This window comes from Coloeus monedula (genome assembly GCF_965178545.1).
Source record: "Coloeus monedula genome assembly, chromosome: 2".
In the NCBI taxonomy this organism is placed as follows: Eukaryota; Metazoa; Chordata; class Aves; order Passeriformes; family Corvidae; genus Coloeus; species Coloeus monedula.
In genome coordinates, this window is record NC_138782.1 from 34,209,915 (window position 1) to 34,233,356 (window position 23,442).

The following is a 23,442-nucleotide window of genomic DNA, read 5'->3' on the forward strand; positions in this document are numbered from 1 at the left end:
ATGGTTTCCTCCTCTCATCAGGGAGACATGATACGCTGTCTGCAGCCAAAGGCTGTCTCCACCAAGGCCTAAACAGGAAGGTCCCAGCTAAGAGTTGTACGAGCTGATCAATCATCCCCACGCTGTGACTTTCGTTTAAAACCCCTCAGGGGAAATTCAAGTAGCACATTCTCCTGGGAGTGCTGACACTGGTTCCAGCACAGCCCTCTGGCTGGAGGCATCTGCTTCAGGAGCAGCTCCTTTGCTGTTACCTGCACCACCACCTCCACTGCAGGGTAGAGATCACATGTTTTAGATCAGCTGCCTGGCACTGACGAAGTCTGCAATCGATACACCTTTCGCTTGTAGTGGCAGAGGGCATGAACAGGGCAGAATCATGGCCAAACCCTTTGTATCTGCTCTTTGTGAAAAAGTATCCCTCTCCAGTGCAGTCTGGGAGATGTGGGCTAGGAGAGGGCACTGAGGCAATAAAAGGAAGTGGAAGAAAGGAAGAACAAGTTCCTTTGACCAGAATCAGCTTGACATTTTCTCAACTCACTTTTTACACATGAAAGGGAAGGTGGGAAACAAGAAGAAAGCATGAATGTAGAAGGAGAAGCAGGCAGAGGAGAAAAAAGATCAAAGAAAAGGTGAAACAAGAAAAATATGTTCCCTGTGATGCTGAGACACGTCTGAGCCCCTATACCAGCCCAAATCTCTCCTAAAGCATAAGAGCAAAAAATCCTAACCCAGCAGGATCTCTGGCAAACTAGATATATAGGCTAAGAAGCAGAGAGATTGGTAGAAAATGTTGAGTTAAAAGCCTGTGGGTTTAGTGCACAAGCGGGAAGGGGGAAGTGAGGGGGGCACGGGGTGAGCACTTGAGCTGGGGAAAGAAGAGTGGGCCACACATTAAGATCACAGGGGCAAAGCATTGCAATGGCTTTCAAATAAGCCTTAACCAGGAAACAGAAGTTTGTCAAAGTAGAGTTGAGTGAAGGCAGGGGGCAGGAATAGCGGAACCCAATACAGTAGCAACTAGCTGTCAGAAATCCCAGCACAGGCCTGTGACTAGCAGCATCTGGGAAGTGCAGGGAGGAAGAGTGGTAATGCTCAGGTAGGATGAATACCTTGGGTGAAGAATAGAGATGGACTCCCTCTCCATCACTCCTTTCAGTACCAAACACTATCTGTGATGAGGAGAGGTAATCAAAAATGCAGAGGATACACAAGAGACTCAGAGGTACCACTAGTGTTGTAAAATGCATCTGGGAAGAAAGTGAGCACAGCATAGGTGTATTCCCTGGAATGGAGACGAGGAGAACTGAGGACAGAAAAGCAGAACCCTTGGGATTTATACCCCTATCTTGGCATGCTTCATACTAGAAGCAGGAGATACTCAGGAGGATCTAGACTGCAGCAGCACCAGCCTGGTGTAATGAATGATGGGAAACACTGCTCTAGGCCAGGGGAATTTTTTTTGCACAAAGAGATTCTGATTCCAGCACTTCAGAATGGCAAAGTAGGATTTTTTAATACATTTTTCTACAGTTTTCCTGAGAAGACCAGTTAAACAGAAAGAAAACAAACAGCAGTTTAGCTGCATCCTGTCATTGTAGCTTTGCCCAGCTTCCCATCTTCCAGCAGGTTGTGTGTTGCAGAGTACCTGGTGCTGTTGTCTCTAGTTTGCTTGTAGCAGTTTGAAGGGGCTCCCCTTCCTCGCACACACTGGCTTTCCCTTGCCTTTCCCAGTTTCCCCTCTTTAGCTCCTTTGCTGCCCAATCTCACTACCTCAGGTCAGACACTTACACTGTCCCACAGTGCTGCAGAACCTGCTCCAGCTCAACAGCAGCACAGGACCAACCCTGTATGCTCAGCTCCTCGATGCAGACCTATGGTGCAGTTAGAATTCCCTTGTTTTCCCATCTCCCTGCTAACATCTCTGCTGCAGTGCTACAGAGTCCTCCAGCTTTCCCCTTCAAAAGTCTCACCTCCCCTGCAGCATTTGGAGTCACCCTGGCTTTGCCCATTCCATTTAAGGTGCTCCATTATGTTCCTTTTCTATTCCTACTTTCTATTACTACTCCCTTTCAGTGGGCATAGTGAGAGAAATGTTGCAGTAAAGCTTCCATATATGTGTGGAAGGAGGGAGGGGACGAAGAGATCAAACATCATAGATCCTGGAGACATTCTTGGATGGGTTGCTGAGAAGAAAATGAACAGGAAAGAGGTGATAGAAATGTCAGGCCACAAGCTGAAGAGATCACCGGGGCCCAGAGATAGTTGCATCATCCCAGGAAAGAAAGAAATGACAGACTGCACCAGACTATAGCACGAAAACATTGACACAGAGATAATTAATGTTCGTGCAACTGGACCTTGGCCTCACATGGTTCTTCAGTTGCGGCTTGCCTGGTGTCGTGCTTTATATGATTTGCTCTCTTTGAACACAGCAGCTGTCCCAGAGACTGTCTACCTCTTAACAGAGCTGTGAAATATAGGTGATGGAGTATGTATAAATATTTCAGAGACAGGACTCATTTGACAAGTGGGGTCTTGAGAAGCAACCGGAGACACTGACTCCCAGATGGAAAGATGGGACAAATACATTCTGCAGAAACAGTCGGGGGGGAGGAAAGGCATCCTTCATCTTTGCTTTCTGACAAGTAGAATCACTACAGGGCATGGTTTCCCTATAACTAGTAGTTTGCTTAGCAAGTGTGCATGGGAGTGCTGCCTTGCTGTCACCCATTGGAAACTCCATAATTATGAATGCTATGATTTATTAGGCTTCAAGCAATAATTATTAATTACCTTATTTAGCAAATGCAGTTATGTTCTTGGGTTCTGGCAGTATTTTTTCCCACTCAGGATATACTTTGGCAGTTTACTTTGAAATTCATCTTTCAGAAGCGTTTGTGCCAGTGAAAGATGAGCATGTGTATTGAATGCTAACACAAAAAAGGGGTGTGAAGCATACATTTTTTTGATTTTTTTTCTCGACTCATTAGCCAGATATGTAATTCATACTCATTCAAACACTGAGGCAGTATTCCATAATTTAATGAGAATCCCTGAAAAAAAAAATAATGGTAAGGCTACAAAATGCCACATAAATATCCTTATTTCAAAATTGTGCATAGAAAAGAACAAGACTCATGTCTCCATGGCTTTATTTTATCACCATGAAGCTTCCTGGATCTGCAAACATCTCGTCATCTTGTTTTCCTTGGGTTGTTTTCAGCCTGCTCTGTGAAGATGTAGACAATTTTACTTTGTCTCATTATCATCAGCTCCTGCTTCTCCTCATGCCCTGGCAGAGGAGTTGATCCACCTGTCCTCCTGGTGCTGGCTGCCTCCTTCTACCTATGCACCCTTTATTAACGCTGCAACCACCCACTGCGGGAAGGATTAAATCTTTCTCAGATAAGGGTTTATTGTATTAAAGAATAAATTTGCTCACATCAGGTGCTTTCACGGGTGCCCTGCTCTATGCCATCAGCTATGGAAAAGGCATCTTAGAGTGTGAAAACCACACTTTCTTGGCAAATCTTCCCTTAGTTACAGCAAAAAGAAATACAAAGGGGAAAAAGGCCAAACCACCACAAAAACGAGCAAGGCAGTTTTATAGTGGTGGTATCCTGACAAGTGATAGAATAGAATCCAGTGGGAAATCACCTGCCATGCGTCCCTCATGCATGGATTCTGGGCACTGGGGGGATGCTAGGCTCTGGGGTGATGCTGTCTTGTCTGTATCACTGCTCTCTTCCTGGTGTATGCTACTGCTTTTCTCTCTTGCTGAGTACCGTTTACAATAGGAGTAACTATTTACTAATTAGGGGTTATATCTATCAATTGCTTGTTTGTTAGAGCATGACTGAGCAGCCAGCCGCTCTTTAGTCCATATCTTTTGATTTTTTTTTTTTTTTAATTACATTTTTATCCAGGGAGTGACTTGTTCACATGACAACTCAGTGCCTGCCGGGTCCCGCACCCCTCGCCAGCTGCCTCGGGGAGAGAGTGTGGATGCAAAGCCGCGGGGCAGGGCCGGGAGCCCCCGGGGCAGCGTGCCTAGCCCGCGCCTGGCCGAGGCGGGGAGCGCGCAGGGGCTAGCCCCGAGGAAGGGCCGGAGAGCATCCGCTGTCTCTAAGGGATACCCGCATCAGCCCATCCCCGGGAGCCCCGGCGGGGCCAGCGCTGGGGAAGAGACGAGCCGGAGCCCGGCTCTCTAGAGCAGAACGCGCCCCTAAGAGGGGTTTCCACGGCGCTGGCTCCGCTTTACGGTCTGGCTCATTGCTATGGACCCGGGCCAGGCACGGATGGACTCGCCAGCTCGGGGGCGAGCAGGTCTAGGCTTCCCAGAAGCAGCGTTTTATCTCCCTAGCAAAGCAGACGGAGATAGGGATGGCAAACCAGGGCGCCGCGTAGCCCCCGGTGCCGGTGGTGATGCTCGGGGCTGGCGCAGCATCTTCTTCCTCCTCCCGGCCTCTCGCCCCGGGCCCTGCGCGGGGGGGGGCACGGGGAGCGGGGCATGCAAAGCTTTCCCGCTCCGGGTTCCATGTAGGAGCATCACCACGGCCCGGGGCCGGCAGTCCGGGGGGTACCGCGGCCTCGCAGCCACGCACCGGGCAGGGGCCCCGCACAGCACCCCCGCCCCGCAGGAGCGCCGCGCCCCGCCGCTCCCTAGCAGCATGCACAAGGCAGCCCCGCCAGCCTGCAACCTACCTGGGGGGCCCCAAAAAAACTTTGCTGGCACGAGCGAGCGCCAGCGCGGGAGACACCCCGGCAACCTGCGCTGCCCCCCATCCCTTGGCATCTCAAGTCCCAGCCGGGAGAAGCCAACCTTGCCGCGAGCGTCCTGAGGATGGGGATACCCTGGACTGACAACCGGTCTCTCGCCCGAAGCAAGTCCTTTTTTCTCCCCACCCCTGCGGTCTTGTCTATAATTGGGCCGGGGCGAGGCGTGGGGAGGCTCGCAGAATTGGGCAGGAGGCTGGGCTCTCCCCAGCACGCCCGCCCTCTTTAATTGGCTCTTTTTTTTTTTTTTTTAAACGAAAGGGAGTGAAATGGTGGAGGGGAATGAAATGGTGAAGGGGGTAGGGGGAAAACCTGGCAAGCCAACAGAGGAGAAAATAAGGCGCGGCTGGCAGAGCCGGCAGGCAGGGAGGGGGGAAGCGACCTCGGGCCAGCCCCGCTGGCGGGCGCGGGAACCCCCGGACGCCCCGTCGGGGGGCGGTGGAGCGGAGTGCCCCGGGGCCGGCTGCGGAGCGGCGACGTTCCCGGCAACTTTTGCAGGAGATTTTGGCGCTTCAGGAAAAAGCGGAGGGGTAGAGACCTGCCAAGCGGCTTCCAGCTGGCGTCTGGCAGGAGTAGCTCAACTTCGTTCAGCATCTTGTCCCTCACTGTCGTCTCCCTTCCAGTTGCAGCCTGTTAGTTCCCACTAGGAGCTCCGGCAGCCGTCGAGGGAGAGAGGCAGGGGCCTCTCTACAGCTGCAAATCCTCTGCGAGGCGGGCGGAGCAGACAAGAACGGAGGCGACGCACCCATACGAGGTCGGCACACAACATCAGGGAAAGTTTTGAAGAGCGAAGGACCTGGCAGGCTGGGGAGGAGGCGAGGAGAGCCGGGCTGAGCTGCAGGCGCAGCGAGGGTGCGTGGTCTGTCTGCTCCTCGGTTGCTTCTCCCTTCAGGCTGGCTGGGGCGGTGCAGTGCAGCTGGGGGAGCTCTTGGGAGCCGCTTTAAAAAAAAAAAAAAATCCTTCCTGGATTTGATTAATTACAACAATCCCCTCCTCAGAAGATCTGGAAAAGAAGAGCGAGGATCACCTATCCCTCCCTCCGCCTTTCAGCAGCTGGCTCCTACCCCCCACCCTCGCTTCCCCCCTTTTTCTCCACCTCCTTCTCCTTCTCCCCGTCCGCTCCAGGGGCTGCGGCCAGAGCTCGTCAGGAGGAGGAAGGGCGAGGACTCACTCAAGTTGGCCCCAGTTGGCAGCACTTCGGGCAGCGCGGGACTTGGGGCAGCGCTTGGCAGCTCCCGCTGAACAAAGGAGCCCCGTTTCCCGCAGGGATCGGGGGATAGGGCTGGGCTGGCCCGGGCCCTGCTCCTGCCCTAGCCCGGCGCCGGCCCGGTGCCCCTGGGCTGGCCTTTCCCCGTACCCCGAGTGCGGGCGCGGCTGCCTGTTCGCCTGGAGATCCTCGAGCAACCTGGCGAGGGAAAGCGAGAAGCGGTACTCCGCGTTTCTCCTTCCCTGCCTGCTTCTCTCGCTCTCTCCCTTCTTTTTTTCTTTCTTTCTTTCTTCCTTCCTTTTTTTTTTTTTTATTTAAATTTTACCCCCAGGCGGCCCCGGTGTGGGGGGTCCCTTCCTCCGCCCGAGGGGCGCCGGTGCCCGGCGCGGAGTGGGGCGCATGGGGCGGCGTTTCAGGAGGCTTTCGGCTGCTCCTTGCTCCCCCGCCGGATGCTGCCTGAGCTGTTTTGGCTGTTTTTCTTCGCCGGCGATGAAGGCTCTGCCTTGAAGATGGACATGATCTGTTTTTTATTCCTGTCTCTGGTGCCCGTGTACAGCAGGGGACAAGGGGTGTACGGTAAGAGACGTTGTCGCGGTCGCTGTTTGCGAAGGAGGGGTGAGGGGTGGGGGGCGAGGGCGCGGAAGGCGGCGGTGGGATCAAAGTTAAAAAGCACCTGCAGGAGAAAGTAAATGATGCCGCCGAACCTCGTCTCAGCCTGAGCGGAGAGACTGATGCAGCAATAGGGCTTCCAGCGCCTGTAGCTACTTCATAATTCCTCGCCGTAACCTCTGGCCGCCTCCCATGTACGAGTCCGCCGAGATGGCACGCAGGGACCGCCGGCGGGGCTGCTGCCGGGGGAGCGACTGGAGCCCCGGCCCTGCCTCCCCTCTCCCCACCCGCCTCGCGTGGGGACGCCACGCTGATGCCGGCGGGGGCGGCTCCGGGAGCACCTCCGAGTTGCATTTTCTTTGGGGCAGCGGGAGGACGGAGGATCCCTTCTCCGCGCTGCGCTTGCGGGTTTCCTGCCTCTCAGGACCACCGGCACGGGGAAGCAGGGAGAAGGGCGGCTGGGCTGCCGCGCCGGGGGTCTCGTTCCCTGGGTGCCGGGGGCTGCCCGCTCCCGCTCCCGCCACTGGCACGGCTCCACCTGGCTCGGCGGGGCCCGCTCCCCGCTGCTCCCCGCTGCTCCCCGCTGCTCCCCATGGCGAACCCCGCCGGGCTCCCCGGGGGGCGAGGCGAGGCTGGTTTTGCACCCTGTGGAACTTTGCTGCTGATTTTCTTCTTAAGGTGATGGAGATGGGTGGGTGGTGGTCTGTGGCAGAGCTGATGTCGAGCTGATTGATTATTTTCCCCTCTTTTACTATTATGATTTTTGCATTTACGGAGCTTACTTCCTCTCCTTGTTTGCAAGCAGGGTGGCAAATGGCGAGCTCGGGTGGTCTCCTCATGAGAGGTCTGGCTTCCACAGCCCCTCAGTGAGAGGGCAGAGGCGGGGGATGGCACCCCGTGCTGCCGAGCACAAGCCCCGGGCTGAGAGAACACCCGGGATTTACTTTAGCCAGACATCCAGCCCCCCTTTCCCTCTCCCAGCCCTCTCTGAATTCTTGCTTTACAAGATCTGCATTTCCAATACACTGGGAAAAAATAAATAAAAGCAACCCACAAGACTTGTCTCTCATAACAAGCCGGCTTTATCTTGGCTTACAACTCAGTTGTGCGTTGCTGTAAAGTCCTTCTGGAAGGCATGCCACTGCCTCTAACAAGCCAAGCTCTCTGAGCTCTGAAGAGAGACCCCAGTGAGAGAATCCAGCCCCCCCGCTCCCTCTTTTTTAACAGCACGCAGCCAGTCTCTTGTGTGAGCTCTGGCAAAGATCAGTTCAGTCTCACTGACTATGGGTAAGTCTTTGTAGGTCACTTTTTAATGATGTATTTCTTTAATGGAAACAATTCCTCCTTTCTCCTTGAGGACTGGGATGTTAATTTGAGTTTGGATCTGTTTTGTAAAATAACTGTTTTAAAAAGAGGGTGTTCAGCTTCCTTTATTTTTTTCTTTCTTCCTCTCAGTATATGTGTTTTCTCCTGGTCTGCATATCCAGACGAAAATTGTATGACCCTTAAAAGGCTGGAAAGATGAGGAGTGGAATGAGTTTGTGGTACAGAAACCTGGTCAGGGCATACCATTTAATCCTTTAAAACAGGTCATCTGCTTCTAGTTGAACTTTTATTATTTCCCTTCAGTGTGTTTGCTGCCGAATAGCTGTCAGTTGTTGTAGAATGGACTCACCGCTTAGGATTGTAGCAAGAGGGACAGAGCTTAAATGTGCTTTAGAGGGTTGCCTGTTGTATTTTTTCATACACTACAGTGAAGTTGCATTTGACAGAGTTGCTGCTATTAGATCTTCAGAATAACTTACTGATGTTTTTGTCTTTTTCACTCAGAGAGGGATTGAAGAAGCTGTGTACAAAAGAAAGCACAGATGCAGACATACACTAAGATGAAGGCATCCTTTTAAGCCAAAATGGTACACTACTTCTATCTGTTCTCTTACTTAACTACACAAAGGGGAAATCTAGTGTCTTCCTTCCTCTCCCCACCCCTACCTCTTCAAACTGTCGAACAACAGGAGCCTTAATACGCAGTTGTCGCTGAGTGCAGCCCAGAGCAGTGTCTCGTGGAATCAGCACACTGCAAACTTGGACGGTGACTAATAGTTTTCATATTGTCCTTACCAATTCTGCCTTCAGTCCACTACCCTGGGCTGATTTCATGCCTTGTGCAGCCAGAACTGTTTCTTTGGATGTGAGATTGCTGTTACTGATGGCTCAAGCAGAGCTGGATTAATATTGTTATATTTGCAAGGAAAAATAAAAAGCAGGATTAGAAATTAGTGCTACTGCCCCCCCCTCCACTTGGGTTTTTCTCTTTATTGGTCTCTTGCCATAGCTTTAAGCTGTACTTCAGCATTCTGTGTTGTGAATGTCAATCTCATGTGGCACCTAATTTAAAAATGATGGGAACTCAAGTGTCACGGTTCAGATCTGTTTTCCTGCCTTTGAATATTGGCAGGGGAGACTGGGGGAGGCATCTATATGGGTCTATAAATATATTTTACTTCAGCAAATCTCCTGAGATTAAATCAGATTAAACAAGATAAAGCATCCATGTGATGTACCCTTTAAATAATACACCCACATGGATGTGCACAAAAGACCTCTGTCTGGGAGAGCAGAGTTGTTGGAGAGGTTTATTGAGATGAATGGTATAAATAAAATGCGTATAAGGGGGGTTCTGGGAAAGAAGCATTTGCAATTGAGGTGCAATTTAATTAGGAGTCAAGGTGCTTTTTGCCTGCTACCTGAAGAGGCTTGTTATATAAATTGGCATTTGTTGTAATGACTGAAGTGTGTCTGAAACCCTCTTCTCATTAGCTGATCCTATTCTTTCAGCCTTGTTTGTTGCGGTGAGACAAGGCTGGCCTGATGGGGAAGGCAATTCAGCAGACTGCCAAGAGGCAACTTTTATCAGCCTTTTGTGGTAGCCCATTTCCCAGACTGCATGTGCTTTTCAATCCTGGTGTGTTAATGCTGCTGGTCAAGATGAGGAGTCAACTGTAACAGATCTCTAGAAAATGTCAAAATTGGGGAGGAGGAATGAGGGGGTAAGGAAACAGGGGACTCGCCCTTCGAGGCTTGGAGTTATCAACCCCTAAAGACTATAAGTCAGACTGAGAGAGGAGGATTGAGGGTGGGGTGGCATTCAAAGGGAAAAGTATGCCTCTTGCTTTCCATTCCCCTTCTAGATTTCAGGACTTGTGTAGCTCTGGTTTGGTGTGCACAGTGCTTCTGCTATGCTTGCTCCATGTCCAGTGTATAATTAACACTTCTGGGTTGTCATGCAATTAGCACAGTCCCACTGATCAGCAGCAGCCTTTCAGGCAGAATAAGAAAGTGGGATGTTTTGTCCCCTGCCTCTCATAACTCGCCTGCAGAAAAGGCATTTTGGGAATGGGCATCACAGTGTGTGATGAGGGGCTACATCCAGCAAGGTGATGGAAAGGGAATAAAAGGAAATGTTTAGGCTGGGCAGCAAGGAAAGCTGCCTGGCACCATGATGAGAGCGACTGGATGGGCTGCACTTGAAACTGGTGGGGTGAAGCGCTTGGAGTGTAGAGTAGTTCTGCCCTGGCCTCGGAGGTGGGGAATAAATGACCTGTTAAGGCTCTTTCTTTTAAGAGACACCATCATACTGAATCACCCCTGAGATGCCACTACAGACAGCAAAAAAACCAAACCTGGTGGAAGACTGTTTTCTTGTGTCTGTGATGGTGGAGTGTCATAATAAAACATATCCTGTGTTTAGGTCATAAACATCCACACTTCTTCATTTCATGTACACATGACATGATTTGTTTCCTGCTCCTTTTACCTGTTTTTTTTTCAAGTAAAAACACTTTTCCTAGAGTTTTTTTAATGTAGGCTGCCTCACACCTTCTTGCAACCTGTGTGTGTGCATGTCCTCTGCTGACAGTTTATGTGGCACAGGCACTCTAATGTCACCTGGAGCCTAGTGATCTGGATCCATCCCTCTCACATGCCTCTGCCTAGAGCTGTTTTGCCAGCAGTAACTCAGGGCCAAGACATGGAACTCTTCAGCTGCCTTGCTGTCATCTCAGTGCACCCTGTGTCCTCAGAAATGGCTGAAGAGATTGCTGGCTAAAGAAGTGATGGAGCTGGCTCCTGTGAGCCACTTCTTGGCTGATTCTGTTTGGAAAATGCAATGCTTGGAAACAGTGGCCCTCCAAACTAAATATGTGTGTATGTATGCATACATACATGGATGTACACACATCCTTTGTGCTCAATCATTTCTCTTTGTTGTCCAGCTCTTAAACCTGTTGAGGCCAAGTCTGTATACCTCAAGCCTTTTGAGGAATGACTTTTCTAACTGGAGTGCCACAGAAATAGTCTCACCAAAGGGCTGGGTTGGTCCAAGATTTGCACAGTTCTTGATCAGCTCTTTAAGGTCAAGGCATTAAATCTGTCCGGCCCACTGCTTCAGAATGTCCTGCTGTTCTTCAGTTGTAATGCGTCAGATTCACTCTTCTGTGACACTAGAGCTTCTGGTTTTAGGTCAGGTCAGTAGCTTCACACACCAGATAAGCCCTCAATTGACTTTAATATGCAGTACTAGAAAACTGACATTATCGTCTTGACAGGTTGTTTGCAACTTGCCGGATGAAGTCAAAATATTTCACTATAGGTGTCATCAGAAACCACCATCCTATGCTAATTTTTGTGGGAACATGAAGACAGATGTTGAATAATTTGACATGAGCAGCACAGCTTTTAAAATGATCGCTGTGTCAGGTTCGCACTGGAGTTTTTGAAATATATATATATGATTTCAGATGAGTTTGAAAGAGGGGGAGGTAGGTGTATTAAGTGACTCCCAATAAGTAGAAGATGCAGCAGACGATGGCCCTGGAGGGGTCTTTCCACAGTAATTCAGTGGTGGCAGTAAAGGGTGCTGTGCTGCTGAGGCTGCTGTTCCTATTTTGAAGTAAAGATAAAAATGATTTCCATGCTGGTAACTCAGGGGTCTTGGGACACTTCCCATCAACCAGAAGCCCTACTGTTTTGCCTGTGTTTTGACGAGTTACTGCTATTCTGCTTGCTTGAATAGTGCAGTTTCAGGCCTCCAGTCCCTCCCTCCATACACACTGTGCTCTCTTGGTTCATTAAGCATAGTCTATTAGCATTAAGCTAAGAACCATGCCTGCATGGCTATGGCTTGTTATGAGAAGGGCAGGGGTGGGGGGTGGGGAAAAACTGCCTTCTGCCCAGTGCCGATGTCATTGACAAAAGCAATATAGAGAGATGCATTTCTACTAGTGAAAGACAGCTTGGGGTGGGAGGTGTTTCTTACCCTGTTCATGGAAATGTCCCGAACCCTACATGCAAAAAGCTTCTTTAGTTGGCACAAGGGAAGTCCACAGGCAACTGGTTTGCTTGTATAGCTCTGGAGAGACAGTTCACTGGTGAATTTCTCAGCAGGACAGGTGAGATGTTGATATTTTTTGTGCAGAGGGGTGGCTGTGTTTTGCTGTGAAGATGAGCCTTCTAGAGAAGAGGCAGTGGATAATGTGGGTTTGTTCTCAGAAAGGCTGTGTGTAGCCACATCTGGTGATACAGTATGTGTTTCTTTAGGCCATACCTGCTAGCCCAGATCTTAGGTACACTGAAACCATTAAGAAAACGTTGAGACCATTTCTGCTCTCAAGCACTCAAGGTGAACACATCAAGTGCGAACACATCAGACACTTTTTGCTGATCATCATCCTCTGGTATGACACAGGTTTAGATTCAAAAAGGGAAAACGTGCCAGTGTCCTCTGGGCTTGTGGAGGAAAGGGGAGAGCTATGGCATTGACACCACACAGCAGAATGCTGATCTGGGAAGGCCTTCAGGATCGACCAGAGAGAGTGATGTGTTGAGAAGTGGAAAAAGAGACTTTGTGTTTCATGTCTCTGTGCCCACATTTAGCTGGTAGATCTCTGCTCTGATAGGATCCAAAGTCCTTGGATTTGAAAAGAAAAAAAAAGCTTTCATCTGCCCCTCATTTGGGGAAGGTGACTGAAGAAACAACAAAAGGTCGTTTCTTATAGCAAAGCACTTGCTTATTGTTTAAAAGAAGAAATGAAGTGTGTGGTAATTCATGGAGCTGAGACTCAAAAGTGCTGCATTAAAGAGCTAGGAAAGAGCTCGAGAAGTGGAGACAGGAAAAGGAGATCCTGGGCTACAGCTGATCTTGTCTCAACGAAGCTCAAGCGGGAGAAGGGCTGTTACCACCGGGTTAGCCGGGGCAGCACATGATGGGAGGCAGAGCCTTTGTGCCTAGTGCCAGGTGTTTCTCGGAACGAAGGTTTAGACTCCCTCTTCTTTGTGACTTCTTCAGGCAGAGCGCGCCGCCGCAGGGCTCCCGCTTCGCCTCCCAGCCGAGGAAAAGGCTGCCCGTCCTTCCCCGTCCTGGCGGCGGGCTCCTCTCCAGCTGCGGCTGCGGAGCACATCTGGGCGGCGGGGCCGCGCCTCCGCCGCTGCCCGGCAGAGGGAGGCGTTGCACGGCCCCGCCGGGGGTGCCCGGCGAGCGGCCCTTCCCCGGGGAGAGCGGGCCGGGACTTCCTCGGGACCCGCTCCCGCTGTGGCAGCGACCGCGTCCCGGCCGGACACGCGTGGGGCGGGCTGGGGCGCGGCCCCGGCTGCCGGGCTGGGCGGGCCACGCCGGCAGGCGGCTCGTTCTACCCGTGGCCACCTTGGCGGACTTCGGGCGGGACCTCGCTGTGCATCTTCCCGGCGTTTTCTGGGAGGCTGTGTGGGAGCGAGCGCCCGGGATGGAGCTGCCGCGTCCAGGTTTTGGCGCTGGCTGCCTGCGGGCTGCTTTGCATCTGTCCCGGGTTTGTTTTAGGATCTGGAGCTCTGTCAAATTGTACCCAAGCACTACATAACCTATACCCACCTCCCCTTTTTTTTATCATTTCCCCTTTTCTGTTTGTTTTCCTCTGTCTCCTTCCTCTCCCCCCCCCCCCTCCTGGATTATGAACGTGCTATTCTTTCAGTCCTTTTGTCCATTTCCAAACAAAGATTATAGAAAAAAGTGAGCGCAGGCCTCTTAAGTACTTCATGAGGTTTTCACTCCTTTTTTTTTTTTTTTAACATAACTGTGTAGTTGTGATTAGGGGATTTTTATTTTTATGCGGTTTTTTGTTTGTTTGTTTAGGGGTTTGTTTGGTGGTTGGTTTTGGTATCGAAAAGGTAGGATTAAAGCAGTCTGAATGGATATAAGGGAAGAGGGGTACTCATGCATGGCCTTGCTCTGGGAGAGGAGGAAAAGACGGCAAGGTGATGTCTGCCTATCGAGCTTCAAAATTCTCAGTTGAAGGCATGATTGCTGTGATATACCTGTAGCCTTGGTTCTGTGATGCAGCAGAGATGAGAGGCCACAGCAGAGATATAGGATTGATTCTGGTGCTTTGGCCCTTGGAAAACACGGCTTAGGGACCCTAGCTTAGAGCAACAGTGTCTTCTGAGCATTGTTGCTGCCTACAGGGAGTTCTTTGCACCACTGTATTTGCCATGCTGTATCCCAGGTCATCTTCTGGCTACTAAAGCTTTAGTTTTAATGCCCAAATACTGTGGCCCATGGCTGGCAAAGGAGATGCCTAAAGTTAACTGAGGAAGTAGAGGCAGATGAATCTAAATGATTAGTTCTTCAAATTTTCTACTTGTTCTTCTACACTAGGCAATGTGGTTACTCCAAGGTGTGCTTGTGACTGTATTCCCAAAATGAACAGAGAGCTTTATGGTTCTGGTAATGCTTGAACTCCTCTGAGAAGGATGCTGCTTCTGTAGAGCACGCAGTGTTCTCAGTATTGTGCTAGCAAGGAACAGGTATGTAGACACAGTTATATATTTCTGTGGCTGTGAATCGGGCAGGACAGCCCGCTGCGGACAGCCGTGGTGCTGGAGTGGCCTGGTGATTTGAAGTCACCAGCACTGCTCTGTGTGCAGGTCAGGGCTCTGTGCTGGGCTGCAGACCTCCAGGGAGATGGTGCATCAAGGCAGCAAGCAAGGACCACAAGAAGTTTTATTGATCTGGCCAGCTTCTTGCTTTCTTGTGTCTCCTTCTTCTCTCGTGCTGCAAATCACTCATGGCTGTTACCCTTTGCTTTAGCTTGCCTAGGGGAGATACCACTGATGTAACTAAAAATCTGCCAGGCTGTGATGTGCTGGCTTGTGGTTTCTCCCCACTGTGAGCTGTAGTGTAGGACAAATGTCATGCAGATACTTTTGCTGGGTTCATGTAAATGGAAATGGCAGGCCGAGGATAGCAATTGACAAAGGTGCAGTAAGAACGGCAGTTTCTGAAGACAAATTAGCAAATGTTGCCTAAAGAAGAACTGACAAAACATTGAAAGCAAAAGTCAAGCTGTGAGAAAAGCTTTAGGATGTCTGCAGGTGGACATTTAATACAAGAGTAACTGCTTGCTATTGCCGTTCCTGTTTCAGAAGGAAATGGTCCTTCACTAATTGGTGTAAATTGTTTTAAAATAAATGTGGATGGGAATCTTGTGCATCTCTTGTGTGCCTTTGGCATGAAATAAAAAGGAAAAACAAAGATGTGATTCAGACAGATGTTTGAGAAACGTGTCAAAATGGGTTTTGCTTACAAATACTGTTTCACCTTCTGGTGCTTGTTGCGTGCCTTGCACAGTGGAAAAAGGCATTCGTAGATCTAGAGTGAAGAATGAGTGTCTTTTGCTAAGTTTAATAAATGGATTATTCTGACTTGGAGCATTCCTCAAAGCAGCAGAATCGTGAGAAGTTGAGGCTTATAAAAGTAACGTGAGCAGCAAGAGCCAGCTGGAGATGGGAGACTGAACTCCTGTGCCAGTCAAGTGAATCCAGCTGGGGTGTTAGGAATATTTAACTGGTAGGGGCATCTGTACTGCAGTTGATAGACCCTGAAAATCGCTCTCACATTGTACATGGTGGATTTCTTGTGGGTTTATGTGTCTCCCATCACTTTAATATCTATGAACTTCCACCTTTATAATGCCTCTGTTGCCACCAGTAATTCCAGTCTGCATGTGGGAAAATGAGATGGAGATTAAGTGATTTGCCTGTGGCAGAATGAAGAATCGAACATCAGCAAAGTTTTAACCATCCCTTTCTCTCTGGTAAAGTGCAGCTGGTATTAAGTGCACTCCCTGTGGCTGATAGATTCAAGGTAAATACATCCTCAATAAGAAGGCATAAGCCATTGAAAATTGGCTCTGATCCAGTTATCTCCAAATCAAACACTTTTAGTAAGAAAACAAAACCATGTTTTGTCTTTCACTACTAATTTAGCTCGTCTTTGACACAGATTAGGATTATTTTAGGACACCCTTTGGAGGTCTTCTAGAAGTTAAGCCTTCCTGTACAGCACTGGGAGAGACAGAAGTCTTTTAGTTGTGGGTACATACATGGCTTTGCTGTGCTTGAATCTGCAGAAAGATCAGTTTGGGAAACTGTTGACTCATTCTGCAACGATTTAAATTATTTTGCACTTGATCAAAGAGGCAGTATTTCTTGCTATGGAAAACTTCTGTCATGAATGGAGGAGATTAAATGACTATTGATGGTACCCGGGGGAAAGACAGGAAGGCAGTGTTAGCCATGAAGGAGCAAAGATTTGGGATGGGAAGAAAAGCAGGTACACAATTAGGGACAGTGCCTGGGACAAAGGAGAAGATGCAATATCAAGGGCCATGGCTCTAAAATGCGGCTGGGTGCCAGAGCAGAGCACAGGTTTGGAAGAAGCAAAAGGGAAATACGAATATTACAACACATTTTGTCATTTTAAGTATGTGCTATTTTTCTTACAAGTATGAAGACAGAGAGAAATTTCTAGTGTTTGTCTCCCAAATGCTAATGAAGACCAAAAGGACTTGGTGTCAGTGGTATTTGTTTGACAGTTTGACTCACGGTGCACACACGCACTACGCCTACGCAGAAGCAGGACTGCGACTTGCGGGTGCACTCTTGAGCTAGCTTTAAATTAGCAGTTTTGGTTACTGATTGCAGTGCAGCAGTAACAGCGTGGAGCTCAGCCTGGCCTGTGCTCCAGCCACTTGTGCAGCATCCCGAGGGAGCCTTGTGGTGTGTGCTGAGCCCCCTGTGCCTGGGGTCACCTGGCAGTGACAGACTGTGCTTGACCCCTCGGTAAGTGGGTTGTGGGGCACTTACACCAGGTTCATGCTTGCTTTTGGGTTGCAGTGCAAACAAGTAGAGTCAACTCAAGTCCTGCCTGTGCCACTGGGTGGGGACTCCTACAAATCCAACTAACTGGCTTATTGTGGGGTGCAGTTTGAAGCTTGATGGCTGCAGCATCTTAGCTGCTGCAATCCCATAGCTGCAAACTCTAGTAAGACAAGTGCCGGGGTTCTTCTTGATCTGTGGTGTCTTTCAAGCAAGCGTCTATGTAGGAGTGTACACTGGCTTAATGCAGTTTCCTGTGGTGAAAGAGAACCTCTGAACAACAGGTCTGGAATTAATCTTTAATTTTGAAAAGCTATTTCTGAATAACTCCTTGCATAGACAAGACTTGCATTTAGCTGTGATTAAGCTTCTAAATTGTTTTTCAAAATGGGATCGTCAAGCTCCTGTACCATGTAGCTGCATCTGAAGACGTTACCCATAGAAACTAAGCTCCAGCTTTGGTTAAAATAGCACAATAATAGTTTATGTTCTGGCTGGTCAAACGATAAGCAGCTCAGCACTTTCATCCTTATTTCAGCAGAAAAATGCAATTGACAGTACAGAATGACTGTTTACTATGATGTGCATGATTAATACCATAAATCTTTCATGTTGGGATGTTGGGTGAGAGGCACGGATATCACCACAACAAATTGAAACAAGCAATTTGTTACATATTTGTGGTCGGTAATCAGGCTTGAAACACCATGTAGAAGGAGAAATTGGCCAAAGTGAATGTCAGTTGTTGAAACCAGAAACCACTCTGGCATTTGCTAAGCCTTGGCAAAGATGCCATGCTGATTTTTGCAGATCACGATGAGCATATGTACCTACTTGTGGCTGATGGTTATTCCAAGTGGCCAGCAGTAGTGCGTGTGCTATTTGACAAACAGTTCTGCTTCTCAGATTATTATGGAGACATTTCAAAGTATGTTTGCAGCATATGGCTTGTGTAAGGAGATGGTTTTAGATAGGAGATGTTGGGTAAAACACACTAGATCAGCTGCTTATCACTCAGCTTCAGTTGGGTCAGCAGGGCATTTTGTGCAGACACTTAGAAGTAGAGAAAAAAGAGGAACCAGCCCTGCATCACAGCACCACAAACTTTCTTTCCTTGCATAGAACAGTGTGCAGGAAAGCTCCAGCAGAACTAATACTTAATGGAGATATTTTAATTTAAGAATTACATTTGATTGTCTCAAAGCAAGTCTAGAGGAAGCAGTAAGTGAGGATGTTGGGGGAAGGAAACCATGCTTGTGAGCTTTTTGCTTGTTAGCCCTAAATCAAAAATTTGCAGAAGGAGGAAACAGGAAAATGCCAAAAAATACTAGGATCTGTGATGTGCTTGGTGAGGTAGACAGAGAAACGAGAAAGAAATGTGCCTAGCTATTGCTGAATGTAAAAAAATAAAAAGAGAGCAAAAAGAAATGGATGCTGTTGGTGGTGTGTAAGTTTGAGGAATGAGAATATTTCTCTCTTTCATTGGTCTCATGATAATACCCATGACATTGTTGCTGTTGAAAATGAAGGATTGGAAGAGCAAGTGAGAACTGCCATCCCCGTCAGGTAGAAGCCTTCCCTGAACAGGATTGCACATCTGCCAGAAAGCAATAGCTGTAAGTTCAGGGTCATGTAAAAGGGGGCTTGTCTCAGCACCTCCACTGCAAGAAAGGGGGGGATTAAATACAGCGTTTGCATGTGTGTTTCTATACGCTTTTTGTAGGGTCCCAGATGCTCGGTGAGCACTGCTGTTGTCTGTGGGTGAACAGCTGTAGGTGACACCAAGGCTGGGGCCCAAATCCCAGGGTGGTGCCAAATGGGTAATAGTTTGCAATTAAAAGTTTCAGCTGCTGAACTAACTGATTTTTCCTGTATTGTATTTCTCCCTTTTTGTCTGATCCAGTGAGTCATTGTCATTAGTTTTTGAGACGTGTTTGGCTGATCGGATTTTTGTTGGTATCTTGCCTCTTATATGTGCTTTGTCACACCTGCTCACCTTGATGACATGCATGACTTTTTATTTGTTAGCCCAGAAGAACTGATGCTGTTATGGGGGTGTGAGCAGGCAGTTCTTGTGCCTGTGATCTGACAGCAAAAACTGCTGGCCAAACTCTGACTCAAGCTTCTGCTACTGCCTGACCAGGCAAAATGCTTGTGTTTCCTCAGATCCTCAGGGAAAAAAGAAGTCAGAAGCAGGGTAGAGGAAATCTTAGAGGATTCACTTTCCTGGATACAATTTTTGGCTCTGCTGTGCTACTCCTCTAGATAGCATTTTAATTCTAAGGCAAGAGAGTTAAATCCAACTGAGCTGTTGCTCTCATAAAAATGCTGGCCTGAAATGCTGCACATAATGGCTTGGATCCTGTTGCTGTCAGTCTTTCTTTATGACTTTTTTATTTTAAAGACTTCAGTGTAAGCCAAGTTGAAAAAAAACCCCCAAAATATAAGAACCAGCAACAAATAAACTCACTTTAAATTGCAAAAAAGTTCAAATCTGTTTGTTTCTTCTGCCCTTCTGCTTGTGTGAATGGAAGGTGGTGCCATTTGTCTGCCTCAGACAGAGGTTTTGAAATGAAGCTGGTGATTTTCAGTGAGGTGATTTCTGGATGTGAATGGAGAGGGCACAGACAGGGCAACCTCAGTTTTTGTGTGGTGTCCTGCCTTAGTAGTTTACAGATTTTCATGGACATCTGATTTTTTTTTCCCCCCACCCCATCACCATTAAATTTTCACTCAAGACATTTTTAGTTTTAAACTTCAGTTTGGTTTCCACTTGGCTGCATCTTTTCATCACTGGCTGGTTGCTGTGGTCACTGTGTTGCTGTCACTCTCTCAGGCACTCCCTGAGCTGCTTTTGGTGGGCTGCTGCTGGCAGATCTGTCATCAGAGCACAGAACATCCTGGAGTGTGAATCCTCTTCAGAAAGTGTGCTGGCTTTGTCTCACCAGAGTGCAGTACCTCGAGACCTAGCTCACCAGGTAACGTGCTGCCAGAGAGGCCAAGCGCTGTAGTCACTGGTTTTTGGATCTACTTTCATTTCTGTAGGGGGATTTCTTGTTTCTCTTGGCTTGAAAAGTGTCTGGGTACTTGGATTTCAAGCATCACTGCTCTGGAGGACTCAGATTGTGCTTGTGATTATTGCAGAATGGGATAATTCTAATACTTGAACTACACCTTAATTCTCTGCTAGTCATGCCTCCACTACCATTGGCCAATCTGGAATAATGGGAAAAGCAGTCTTTCCTACCCCAAAAGCTTTTTGGCTCTTTTATCTGATATGTGATACCACTCAAGTATCCTTTTCTAGTGACTGCAGGCCTGTCTCTCGTTGCTGTCTTGAAGTGAATTGGAGGTAGCTTGGAAGAGTTATTTGGATTTCTTTTTTATTTTCTCCATCGTTTGCTTTCCTGCAGGATTGTTATGCCAGAATAAGAGGAATTTTTCCTTTCTGTTGCTTAGTTGCACTACAATTGTTGAAGTTTTTTGCTCCTTGCCTTTGTCACCTATGTTTGTTCCCAAACTTTTCTGGTGTCCTTAAAAAGTGCAGCTAGCAGGAAGGGACATAAATAGAGCTAGTGTTCAGGATCTCAGCTTGTTTTGGAGATAAGGGCCGGCTGGGGGGGAGTCTTTGTCCCATTGTCACCACCGTCTTCCCATCTGCCTTCTCTCTTTCCTCAGTTCCCATTGCTTCACCTTCGGAATTCTTCCTGAATTCACTGTGCTTAAAATAATACTTGTTTGAACAATAAAGACTGTATTAAAGGGGTACATTATCGCTTATTTTAAATACACATGTTGGCTCTGCGAGAGAGGGGTTTGCAAAGGAAGGGACTGTATGCTTTTGTACATAAAGTGGGTATGTCAACAAAATCCTGTAAGAGGTCTGCAACTGAAGAAAGCTCTTTTCCCCAGCTTCCTGCGTGCTAATTCCAGATACAATGGAAATTCCTACAGCTGAAGCAGCAGCAAAGAAAACCCAAGTGATGCCTTTATACTGAGTTACAACACTGAAGGCAAACAGCAGCTGGAAGCTTGGTTTGATCTTTTTGTGTGACTAAGATTAAGTAGAAGGCACTGGTGCTCATGAGGGGTATTTTCCTGACCCTCTTCCACAAAGCTTTTGAACACTTGTGCAGAAACACAGAGTGTCTTCAGCACCTGCTGAAGGAATGGTGACCAGAAAGCTCAGCATAGCAGAGAAACAGCTGAGAAGGACCTAGGCATAATGTGTTCAGATTGCCCTGCTGACCAGAGTGGATGGACTTCTCCACTGTGTCCATGTCTCTCCTTTCCTTTCTGTTAATGTTTTTGTAATGATTTGTACATGTGTGACATTAAATATATGTCTCACCCCCTCTCACTGGGGTGAGAATCTAGCCTGGTGGTCATCAGGGAACTCGGGGTCTGGGCTTAAGGGCCAGCTCCTTGGTCTCTTGGGGCCTGTGTGTGAGATCAAATGTGATCTGAGGCAGGGCTGAAGTCTTCCAGGGCTGCTTCTGTAGCCACACCAGCAATCTCTACTGTAGTGTTTGCTCTGCTGGTGTGAGCTCTCATCACTGCTTCAATTTTAGAGCAAGAGCAAGAGAGCAAACCTACTGTCAGCTGCTTTGCGGTTTTTTGCTGTCAAGTAGCTTTTCAGATTCCCTGTGCTCCCTTATCCTGCCTTCCTTCCTATAGGCTTCTTCCCAGCCTCACCTTCTTCCTTGTCCAACTAATTGTGTAGATTCACACACACAAATTCACTTCATGGTATTCCTAACACAGGCATTATTGCTGTTGTTGCCTTTATTTTTTAAATTTTTTTGTTGCCTCTTTCTTGGGCAGATACATTTCCAGATCATTCGTCCATCATCTCATCACCCTCCAAGAAGAAGTTTGGGCTGTAGGTCTGTGAGTGCTTCTGGAGCTGGTGTGTTTCCTGTAGCACTGCCCTTCCTGGTGGGGGTCAGCTGGGCCAGGGTTCTTCTCAGCCCAGTGCTGATGCTGGAATGAAGCCAAGACTTAACTTCCACATGTTGCAGGACAGAAAGCCTCCAGACACTAAACTTGCCTAGGTGGGGAAAGAAGCTGTCTCCTCATGATACTTTTGTGTGCGTAATATTGGTTGCTGCTGGATCAGTGTATTGTTGTTTCTTGGGTAACCAGTGAGTAATACACCCAAATCTGCAGTTCTTCTGCAGCATCTGGGGATGGTTAGGTTGAGTAGAGATAAGTGCAGTCCTTTCCGATGAAGAAAAGAATTGCATGAGGCTCTCACCTACTGAAATCATAGAATGACCTTCCTTTTTTGTCTTTTAGTCTCTCAGGAATGTGACTCTTCCCCTTTCATAGCCAGTCTGTTCATCCTCCCCGGTATTCAGAGGCTCTCCCCCCAGAGCGTGCAGCCCCTCAGATGGCAGCAGCCAGGTGCCTTAGGTGAGCAGTACAGTTGTAGGCACTGCAGCAAAGGCATCACTCATCCATTTGGGAAAAGCTGCTTTTGTCTCTGATAATCTGCTAGATTTCTCTAGAATCCCTGCCTGGGGAGAGCTGTGACATTTTGTGTTGTGTTGAGAGTTCTGTGGCCACCTTCCCAGAAGCTCTTTCTGGGTTTTATGGTCCTCAAGGAGGGATATGGTACAGTAACTTCCTACTAGGGAAAATCAACACCGTAAACAGAGCAGAGAGGGAAATATATAAAATTTGTTTTTAAAGGAGAAAATGTTCTGTTTCATTGGGACTGAGCTTGCATCTAGTCTGTGGTAACTTTCCATTCCTCTTACATTTTTCTGGGAGATAGCAAGGTCTGGAGATCTAAATCTGCACCAAAGTAATTGTAATTGAGGGCTCAGTCTGAATCTCAGTGAAAGGACTGACAATAATTCCTGCTGCCTGGATTGCAGCCTGGTTTAGAGGCCCTAAACCATGAAAACCCTTGTTAATCTCTGATAGTATCTGCAATAATGGAACAAATCTTAAAAATCAACCAAACCAAACCAAGTAAGTCAGAAGAAAAATATATGCTAACAAGGCCAATGTCCATGATAGTCCTCCCTTGTGGTTTTGGTGTTTGCCTTTTTTATACTTCTCCAGGTTTAAACCTGGTTTGTGTGTGGTTACTTCATGGAATGATTGAGGTTGGAAGGGACCTCTGGAAGTCACCGGTCCAGCCCTCTGCTCAAAGCTGAGCTACTTTGAGGTTAGAAGTTAAGGCAGGATGTTAAATACCTCATCCAGATGAACTTTGAGCTTCTGTGAGGATGGAGGGTCCATATGGTCTCTGGGCCCCTCTACTGGTGTTTGACCAACTTTATGGTGGAATAGAGTCTGTCTTTGGAAATGGGAATTTCCTGTGTTGTGTCTTGTGGGTTTTGCTCTTCTTTGAGCATGCACCACTGAGGAGAGTCTGATCCTGTGTCCATCTTCCCTTCATCCACCCCATCCCAATTAAGCAATAGCAATAAGTTCTGCCTTGTCTTTTTTTAAGGCTTAGGAAAAAAACCAAACCAACCAACCAAAGAAACCCACCCACATTTTTTCTCAGCTTTTCTTCATATACCATATGCTCCACCTGCCTGGCCATTTCAGTGATCCCTCACTGGACTTGATCCAGTATCACATACTGTAAGTGCTGCTTTCTGAAAAAATGTCTTTTCTATTTTCTTTCATTGAGATTGTCTTTG

General features: G+C 48.0%; 1 protein-coding gene across 1 annotated transcript in view; it reads left to right on the plus strand.

The window, feature by feature from the left end:
• Window positions 1–6,432: 6,432 nt before the first annotated feature.
• The window catches only part of MDGA1 (MAM domain containing glycosylphosphatidylinositol anchor 1), a gene marked incomplete at both ends in the record, with an annotated part of 139,779 nt that continues 122,769 nt past the window's right edge, over window positions 6,433–23,442 (plus strand). Inside the window, one exon of the mRNA XM_082302670.1 lies at window positions 6,433–6,559. Within this exon, the coding sequence (XP_082158796.1) occupies window positions 6,433–6,559 (127 nt within the window). The remainder of the gene's footprint in view (window positions 6,560–23,442) is intronic.